We start from the raw sequence: 10,252 nt of genomic DNA, 5'->3' as shown, positions 1-10,252 counted from the left end.
CAAATGACACGTGGCACTACATGATTGGTCCACATTATTATTTTAAATAATTTTTCAAAAAAAATATCATTTTATATTTTTCATTTAAAAAAAAAATCAAATTTATTGTTTTTCAATTTAAAAGTAACAAAAAATAATTTTTTCTCATTCTTTAAAAAAAAAAAATCAAATTGTTGCTTTTAATCAATTTAAGATTAAGTAAAAAAAATATTTAATCTTAAATTATTGCTTGGATTTTAAACAAAATTACTTAATCTTTAATTGAAAAAAAGTAGAAAAAATGATAAATAGGAAGATTTTAATAATAATAAATTAAAAAAATTGAGGATATTAACAATAAAAAATTAAATTTAAAAAAATGTATTTTTGATACTTAATCTTAAATTGAAAAAAAGTTTGAATTTTTTTTTAAAAAAATGTAAATTTTATATTTTGTTAAATTAAAAAATAAATTGAAAATTATTTTAAGAATAATAATAATGTGGACCAATCATGTAGTGTCACGTGTCATTTGGCCAGTCAACTTTAACATTTAACACTATGTATCTCTAATTGCAAGTAAATTTCACGTTTTGGTACTTTTGCCACCAAAAAGTCAGTTTGGGTATTTAAGTGTTAGTAAGTTGTAAGTTTATGTATTTTAGCCGCAAATATCCCTTAAATTATTTAAAATGTAGCTTTTTTTTATTTTAAATATGATATAATATTCATTAATGCTAACATATGTTAAAGTGATTTTTTTTTAATAAAAAGTGAGTATATTAATTAATGAAGAAACCACTTTGAAGAGAGAGAAGAAACTAACAGAACTATTATTCAAAACACGGAATCAACTAAGTGGAAAAAAGAAAGACACGTGGGTGGCCATCTTATTGAAGGGATAGGAATGAGACAAATAAATTTAGGATAGTGGGTTTTCGATATTTTAAAGTGAAATTTACATTTTATACGAGGTTTTCAATAAAGTTTTAAAAAATATGGTTATTTTTTTACAAGTATTATTTTATGACTTTTTAAAACTTGTATTCCTTTTTATGGGATTTTTTTCCCATATTTTTGTAAAAAAATTATTATTATGCCATATTTTTGTAATAAATCATTATTATGCCATTTTTTTTTTCCATAATCTAATTTTTTTTAATTAAATTTGTCCATACAAACTAAGAAAAAATTAATTACTATATTTTTGCATATTAATAGCTAAAAAACCATATTTATGAAAAAATCCCTATTTTAAAATAATGATATTTGCGGTATAAATATCTAATGATTTATGCTTGTTACAATTAAATACATAATTTTTTATTTTTACGACAAAAATACTCAATGTTCAATATACATTAAAGATAAATACCTAATTATTTTTCTTTGTGGTAAAAATATCTAAAGTTTTTAAAACATTACCTTTTTTAATACCTCTTTTGTTCGACCTGTTAAGTGTTGACTTGCCAGATATGTATCACTTTTTAATTTAAGTATTTTTGTTATCAAAATATGTATTAATTTAAAATATCTTTTCAATTCATTTTTCTAGTTTAAAATATTTTTTATAAAATAAATATGAAATAGACTGATTACAGAGTGACAAATGTCTGTTTAGTCAATATGTTTAACAGTTCCAACATAGGGTACTGACAAAAGTAATATTTTAGCAACTTTAGGTATTTTTGCCGCAAAGAAAAAAGATTAGGTATTTATTTTTAACATATATTGAACATTTGATGTTTTTGCTGTAAGAATAAAATATTAAGTATTTATCTATAACAAGTGTAAAATATTGGGTATTTATGCCACAAATAACCATTTAAAATAAATACATTGTAAACTTTGATTATTAATATGTATATATTGTTTTCATATAATTAATATCTAGTTTTTTTTATTGATTTAATTATTAAATTACAATAATATAATTACATTATTATTTTTTTGTATATAAAAAAAGTTCATTACCTTCATTAACAAAATCAAATTTGGAACACCTTTAGAATGACATGGGGACTTTATAGATACAACAAAACTTGTTTCTAAAATCTCCTACAACAACTATTACTCGTTGATATAAGTTATTTTTTAGCAACAAAATTCTAGTGATGATATCTATTGACGAAATTTTCATCGTTAGATGCTTCAATTATGACAACTTTTGGAGAGTATTAGCAACGGCAAATGTTGTCTGTAGAAATTCCTTACATGGTATTGTAAAATTGGTCTAGACTATGAAGATTTTTATCTTCTCCTTCTGTTCTTTTTCTTTCTAGTTTTTAATTTTTCAAATTAATTAGAGAGGAAAAAAATAAACCTTCAAATAATGGGTAAAGTGAAAGAAAAAAAATTTCGTGTACCCTTATCTTCAGATTTTTCAATTGCACCTTTTTTTTAATTTATTACGATCTCCTTTTTTATTTACAAGAACAATCCCAACTCGATACAACCCATTAAAGAAAATTGCACCCTTTAAAATATAATAACAAATAATTCTTTAATAAATTGTATTGTTCCAAAAAAGATAACTTAGGTTCTCACACTCGCAATAAGTTCATGTAAATAAATTACAACACCAACAAACATAAAATAATATTACATAAATCAGCTTTTTATTTTGAAAAAAAAAACCAAACACCAAGGAACAATATCTTTATCCTATAATATATATCATCAATCAATTTTTTGCAAGAGCACTTGATTGACCAAATCCTCCAACTTTGTAGACGAACTCCCATGTGGAACAGTGGCCTCGTAGGCCAATTTCTTCCACTCCATTGCCTTCCTCTTCATTTTCTTACCCTTTTCTCCCTCGAGTAACTCCTTAACTAGCTTTGTCACCTGATCTCTCTTTACCTCATTCTCAATTTCCATTCCAACTCCCCAATCATTACAAGCAAACCAACAATTGGTTTGTTGGTCAGCAAAGTAAGGATAACAAATCATAGGAACCCCACTAGTCAAGCTCTCCACAATTGAATTCCAACCACAATGAGTTAAAAATCCCCCTAGTGAGGGGTGGTTTAACACATCCTCTTGTGGGGACCAATTTATAATGAGGCTTCTTCCCTTGGTCTGGTCCAAAAACTCAGGTGGGAGATTAGCTGATTCACCTATAACCAAGTCAGGCCTAATCACCCACAAAAAAGGGTGATTGCTATTTGCAAGACCCCAACCAATTTCAACCACTTGTTGCTTTGTCAAGACAGCAATGCTTCCAAAATTAGCATAAATCACCGAATTAGGATTTTGAGTACTAAGCCATTTTATGCATTCAGGTTCTTCCTTCCAAAGACTGTAGGGAACATAGTTTAGAGGGTCTTCTGGTAACTGATCAAGTAGAAGTTGGAGAGGTCCAATTGGATATATATTTGGAAGTGACAAAGAGGAGGAAAGAGCACCCAAAACACGTCGTTCCAATGCTTCAAATGTGTGGATAACAACAGCCGATGATTTTGAAGCTCTTTCGATTGCTTCCATGGTCCAAATAAACATTATATCATTAGAATCTGTGATCCTACAAAATGTGGGGAGATCTCGAAATCGGAGACCTTTCATTCCAGGAATCCACTCCATACTTGTATCTAAGAAACCATTTGTTAAACTATTCTCATCTGTCACCAATAAAAATATATAAATATATATTAAAATTAATGATTTGATTAAATATTCTACCTAGAAAAATAAATGCACGTTTATCACGACAATAATTTGAAGTTATCTAAACATCACATTTTCACCTTTTTGAAAAGATTTAAGATATTTTGGATGTAGTACTAATGAGAAAAACAGTATTAATAAGAAGTTAAAAAAAAAAGATAAAAGTCATTGGATTAAAAGATATAAACAATATTGAAAAAAAAGGACCCTATACTTCAAGTTGGAATATTAGCGTCATAAATACATATAAATACATAAGTTCATGCATGTGTTATACTTAACTATTAAACTTGTTTACGGTATAAATATTTAATGTTTATTTTTTGTTACAACTGTTACTTTTTCCCGTTAAGTGACAAATACCAAGTTTTTTAAATATGGATATTGACGGTATAAATACTCAAGTTTATGTAAATATTGCACTTAAATACTCAACTTTTAATTTTTGTAGTATAAATAATAAAAATAATATTTATTATTTATGCACAAATTTTTATTATTTATACTACAAAAATTAAAAGTTAAGTATTTAAGTGCAACAATTACTTTATGTATTTTTTCCGCCAATATCTCTAATTAAAAATATTGGTATTTTCCTATTAACATAAAAAAATAAACGGTTGCAACAAAAAATAAATTAGGTATTTAAATACAACATAAAAAATAAATTAGGTATTTAAGTACAACATATGCATGATCTTAAGTATTTATGGTGGCAATATCTCTTTCATGTTTATAAGTTATATCATAAACATCTATATTGTTGCAACGGTGAAGATTGCATCTATGTGTTATTATTAAAATTAAAGCAATTACTATGGTTAGAATTTTTTTGAATTGAAAACATAGTAAAAATTAGTAGCACTTTGGTAATGAGATGGTTTTGTCCTCCTTGACCTATATAAGAAAGCCTCTTTGCTTAGTAGTTTCTACATCAAAATACTTGATTTTAAGGTATTATAAATATATTAATTATATTTATATTATGTGTTTAGTTAAAAGTTTTATATTCTTAATTTTTATATTCTTAGTGTTCGGACATATTTAGTTTGATGAAGATTTGTTTGTCATTTTTATTTTGTTATTACTATTGTTTATTATAATTACAGTTTAAATTAATTACGATTGATTGCTATTTATAATTATAATTTTTATATATATATTTATCATATAACTTTATATTAGAGCAATACTAATAATAAATAAGTTTATAAATAACCAAATAAGTCTCACCTTTTAGGGGTACAATTCCTTTGTCGAGTAAAGTGCGGTACTGGGCGATGCCCATAACGGTGCATGCAGCAAGAGTGAAGAACTGAACCACAGGAACTCTAAGCTGTTGAGCAGCGTTAATAGCAAATGTCATGACTCCATCACTAATAATGCAACTCACAGGAGGAGGAACATCCTTGCCACTACTTTTACTTTGCTTTTCAAGTTTGTTGAGGAGCTCAAGGAATGGACCCAAAAAGTTCTTTCTAGTGGCATCGCAAAGAGAAGGGACGTCCTGGGTCGAATCTGGTGCTTGATCCGCCGGCGGCAGACCATCGGGAATCGTCTCGAAGCGAAATCTGGGCGAGGAAGAGGAGGAGAAGGAGTGGTGGTTCTTGAGGAAGCGATTGTGGTTGAACTCGGTGTTGACAAAGGTTATGTAGAAGCCCTTGTGGTGAAGTAGCTTTGCAAATTTCAGCATTGCCTTGATGTGGCCTTGACTTGGATAGGGAATGCATACAGCATGAGGTTTACTGTTATTGTAATCTTTCTCTTCTGATTCCTTAGAACCCATTATTTCACTGTCACTCTCTTCTACTCAAATTAGAATTGGCTATGTATAAGTTATTTTTTTAGCCATATTTAACATGGTGATATTGGTTGCCCACCTACATATTTGATGGATGGTCATTCTATAAATTATACATAAAAATAAATATATATTTTACACAGTGGATCAAGAGGAGTCTGGATTCGTACAGATGATGCAGAGAGCCATTTAATTTAATATATTTAATATTATATATTATATATTTTTTGTTGGCATTTGCGTTGGGCACAAATATCAATTCGTTTTGAGTACCACTTTGTTGAGGTAAATAGGGTAAATAGGGATGGATCACAAGCTTTGTCGATTGTATCATCAAGTCCTCAAGTTTTATAGTAATTAGATCTTAAACTTTTATATTTTGGCTGATATTGGTATCAAATATTATATTTTTTTAAATAAAGTTTTTTTTTTAACATTTTCGAATAATTAATTAATACTAAATATATTATTTTCCTAAATTGACCTAAATATTTTTATAACTTATATTATACTTCTAAAATATTTAATATACCACATATGTATATTAATTAATCTATCTTTTTAATAAAAATATTACCTATTTTAAATTTGAGAAACATAAAATTTACTAAGGGTAAGGGTGCATTTATCTATAACATTAGTTTTTTTTTCTCATTACAATTTGTTGACCCTCTAATTTTGGTCAACTGACACAAAGTCAAAATATGCTTGACGTGGATGAATGCGTTGAGAAGAACGTGATGACGAAAATAATAAGAACACAATATTTTATAGTGGTTCGGCCCCAGGATCTGGTAATAACCTACGTCCACTTAGATTGTTATTGATGTGAGAGTCAAATGAGTGATCAAAGAACTAGGGTTCAATGAGTTTCACTAACCTCTGAAGAACAATACATTATCTCAGATAGCATTACTCTAGTCTCCAATAATTCGAAAGCCAAAAAGTCCATTCCTTGAGCTATCTTTCTCTATTTATAGGCTCAAGGGGGATTACATGAATTTGTTACAGATATTCTCTCCTAAATAATCAGATACTCAGGAGATTGTGGGAGTTAATTTCGGAATTTACAAAGATCTTTATGGAAACATCATGTTGCATGCGGAACCATCGACCAGACTGGTCGCAGGTAAGACTAGGCCGCCTACTGCTTATAATGTGTCTTCTGGTCGATATCCTAGCAGAGTTCCTCCAAGTGTCAGCCACGTGTCTAGGAATTACTTGTCACGTCATCTATGCCAGTTTTTTGGATAACATTTGCCCCCCAAGTTTATTTATTACGAGCAATAAATAAACTTTTGAGGCAACGACCCTTCGGTGACCCCGCCATACGTGTTAGAACCCTTCGTGTGTTCTTAGAAAAAAGCAACCTACTCTTGTCTAATCATGTCTTTTCGCTTCCCCAGTAATAATTCGACGGCTATCCCGCTTCCCCATACTTCGAAAAAAGGGAAAACTGATGATTGATCCCTTTTAATGCCACAGACAAACTTATATATAACATCTCCGAAGTTCCCTTTTTCTTTTTACACATGCCATTACTCTTTCAAGAAACCCTAAAACCAGAGCTTCCATTTTCTTCCAGAGACCGTCCTTTTGCGTTCTCAAGACTCAGCCCGAGAGTTCCCTGATCTCCGAAAATTCTTACCAATCTCCACGACCTTCTCTCTAGTAAGTCTTTGACCCTTTATGCTTCATATTCTTGTAATGCATGTTTCTGTATGTTTACTGTTGAGTTTATCTACTTCTGGGTTGAGATGCTTGTCAGTAGAATGTCTTGTGTGTGAAAAAAGTTATGAGTTAGTTCGATAGTTGGGATCATACTTTTTAGGACGTAAAACCGAAGTAAAAATTCGATTTTTAGGCCAGTCAAAAAATAGGTTTTTCCTGCCCTAAGGGGAGTTGAAAAAGCTTTTACGAAAAACTTTTTGCTTCCACCCTTTGATCCGTTTCTCAAACTGTTCGCGTGAAATTTTTTAGCTTTTGTTAGAATGCTGCTGTATAAAAGCTTAACTTTTATACTCGAACAGCGTTATTCTAAAAAGCCTTAAAAATTCTCTATCCTTACCTCCTCATTCTTCTGTTTACAGACTTTAATGCCAGATTTGTGGGGAGGTGAACGGCCCATCGACGACGATCTTCTTGCCCAGCTGCTCGAAGGCGAAGAACAACCGACCGACAGAATTCACGAGATCCCTTTCTCACGATCTTCTCCTAGACCTCGCCCATCTCCTCCTCAAATGGCCCGTTCTAAATCCTTAGGCAAGAAAAGACCTGACTTCGAAGATAGCCCAAACTCTCCTGTCCAGCCTGATTCACAGGCTAGGGTTCCTTCGACCAGTGGTCGAGAAAATCCTGCTCCTGACCCTAATATCCAAATCAGAGCCCGCCCTCGTCATCAAAATCTTCCTAATGTTGAGTGGTATCTCTCCCCGACCAGCCAAGTCACTCCTCGGATGCTTGCCAACTACCTTAGGAAGTATCCTCTCATAGGGATCAATCTCAAGATTCCTACTGCAGACCAAAGGGATAACCTTCCCGGAGGTGTCTATAGTGCTTGGTCTAGGTATCATATAGAGGCGGGGGCTACCCTCCCTCTACATCCTTTTTATCAGGGGGTGGCCGACTATTTTGGTGTCGCCCCCTTCCAAATTACTCCGAATGGATATAGAATGCTGGCCGCACTCTATATCCTGTACAAACTTAAAAAATGGCCAGAACCTACCCCTCATGAGGTCAACTATCTCTTCGACCTCAAGTCCAACCCTCAACAGTATGGGACGGGCTTCTTCCACCTTTGTCACCAGGAGACAAACCGGACGTTCCTGAGTGACACCACGCACATATCCAATGTGGGGCAGTACAGCAAGGAGTACTTCCTTACTCCGGACATGACCAGCAACAACCTGGCCTTCGTCTGAGGAGGTAAGTGCTGTTTTTACTCGTCGATACTTTTCATCAGCGAATTTTCCTTCATTTTTCTTAAAGTACACTTTGTATTTCAGGCCCATGGTTACGTCCGACCCCAACACCAGAAATGGTGTTGAGGTCCACCGCACTGGCCAGGATGACATACACAGAAAAAAGAGTCAAGTCCCTGGTTACTGATGAAAATTTGAGGCTATCTGGCCTCTTGTCTCCTCGCCATGAAACAAGAGGACCCGTGGTTGCAGATGCCACTGCCGAGGGGGTTCCCGAGCAGCAACCCCCTGCGTCCCCTCCGCGAAGGAGGCCGACGGGGGTTACCATCAGGGAACCCACGGGCAATCCTTCCGCAGAAAGGCCTTCTGCACCCCAAGGCAAGGGGAAACAAAAGGCAACAGAATCTGTTGTGAACTTGGGGGAATCCTCCGATGAAAACGGTACATTTATTTCGCTTTTAAATAGCTTGCCAATTCCCTGTCACTTGTTTGACAGGGAAGGAAACTTTACGTATACTCCAAATCTAGGGCCAGACTTATTCGTGCCAGATAGTGAGTGTGTGACTAATAGAGTCAATAGTATAGCGACCAGTAGTTGTAGCTCGGGTATTAAACTTTGTGACCTATTTTCTGTTTTATAAAGAGTCTTTATCTGCCTTTATCTTATTATTTGCATATGTTTACTTGTGTGTAGATATGGCCACTCCCAACGTCTTCGACTTATATCAGACCGAGGAGGAAGTATAAGTTCCTCTGGTTCGACGAAAGACGTCCAGGAGGCACAACGGTGAATCAAGCCAAGGACCTCCTGCCAAGAAGAGTCGAACAGAAGATCCTCCCAAGGATGCGCCAACTGGGAAAACTTCTGCCCAGCCTTCGGTTCCTGTCGAGAAGGAAACCCCGCCTGCTACGACGAACCCTCCACCTGCAGCCGCCAAAGAACAAACCCAGCTGGACGAAGCTCTTGGGGCCAAACTTTCGAACCGCGCCTTGCGAGCAGCCAAGGACCGCCTTACACATATCGTGAAGTACGATCGCTGTAAGGATGCGATGGCTGAGGTAGAGAAAATGGGGGTCGACCAAATTCTGAACAGGGCCCTCAACAAAATGGCCAGCGTAAGTGCTTCTTATCTCTTTGGCCTTAGTCTTTTATTCTTTGCAACATATTCTAACTTTATCCTTTGTCCACAGGCCTTGCTAACCGCAACTGCTGCTCGTACCCGTGCCCAGGCTACCATCGACCAAGTTCGGGCAAAGGCCATCGAGAGGTACCAGGCGAAAGATGCGGAGGAGCTTCAGGCTGCAGAAGCCAGGTATGCTGGGGAGTTGGAGGCGGTCACCCAGCAGAAGGATGCTACGGTGGCAAAGCTGGCGGAGGTCGAAGCTTCGAAGGCAGCTTTGAGGAAGCAGAGGGAGGAGTACCAGGAGGCCAGCCGAGTCCAATATCGCGAATGCAAGAGACTCAAAGAGGAGATTCTTGCCAAGGACAAGGCCATGGTTGATCTTGAGAGCCAAATAGAGCAGCTGAAGCTTTACAATGCCAAGAATCTGGAAAGGTATAAGAATGCGACGCTTCGGTGTTTCTATAACTTCTGGAAACACAACCAGGGTGCCAACTTCGACTACCTTTCAGAGGATATCAGGAATGCTGAACTGGCCCGCTGCACTGCTCGATTGGCCGAAGAAGAGGAAAGAGCAAGGATCCCTGCTTCCCCAAGCATCCAGCCGGCCGCTGGCGCAGAGGAAGAAGGAGTTGTTGAGGATGAGGCCAATCAGACTGCTGAGCAAGACCCTCCTGCTCCTACTGCTCCTTAAACTTATTTCCTTTTTATTTTTCTTCAATTACACGACCCACGGGTCATGATGTAAAGGCTATCTTTTTTTG

The 10,252-nt window shown here is 34.8% G+C and overlaps 1 protein-coding gene across 1 annotated transcript; it reads right to left on the bottom strand.

Moving 5' to 3' along the window:
- Window positions 1–2,463: 2,463 nt before the first annotated feature.
- On the bottom strand, window positions 2,464–5,523 carry LOC133818288 (7-deoxyloganetin glucosyltransferase-like). Its single transcript, XM_062251067.1, has 2 exons — window positions 4,879–5,523; window positions 2,464–3,599 (listed from the first exon to the last, which is right to left on the bottom strand). The coding sequence occupies exons 1-2, from the start codon at window positions 5,429–5,431 to the stop codon at window positions 2,659–2,661; spliced, it is 1,494 nt and encodes a 497-aa protein (XP_062107051.1). The 5' UTR covers window positions 5,432–5,523; the 3' UTR covers window positions 2,464–2,658.
- Between the last annotated feature and the right edge of the window lie 4,729 nt (window positions 5,524–10,252).

Source organism: Humulus lupulus, chromosome 2 (assembly GCF_963169125.1).
Source record: "Humulus lupulus chromosome 2, drHumLupu1.1, whole genome shotgun sequence".
In the NCBI taxonomy this organism is placed as follows: Eukaryota; Viridiplantae; Streptophyta; class Magnoliopsida; order Rosales; family Cannabaceae; genus Humulus; species Humulus lupulus.
This window is presented reverse-complemented; position numbering and strand designations above follow the sequence as displayed.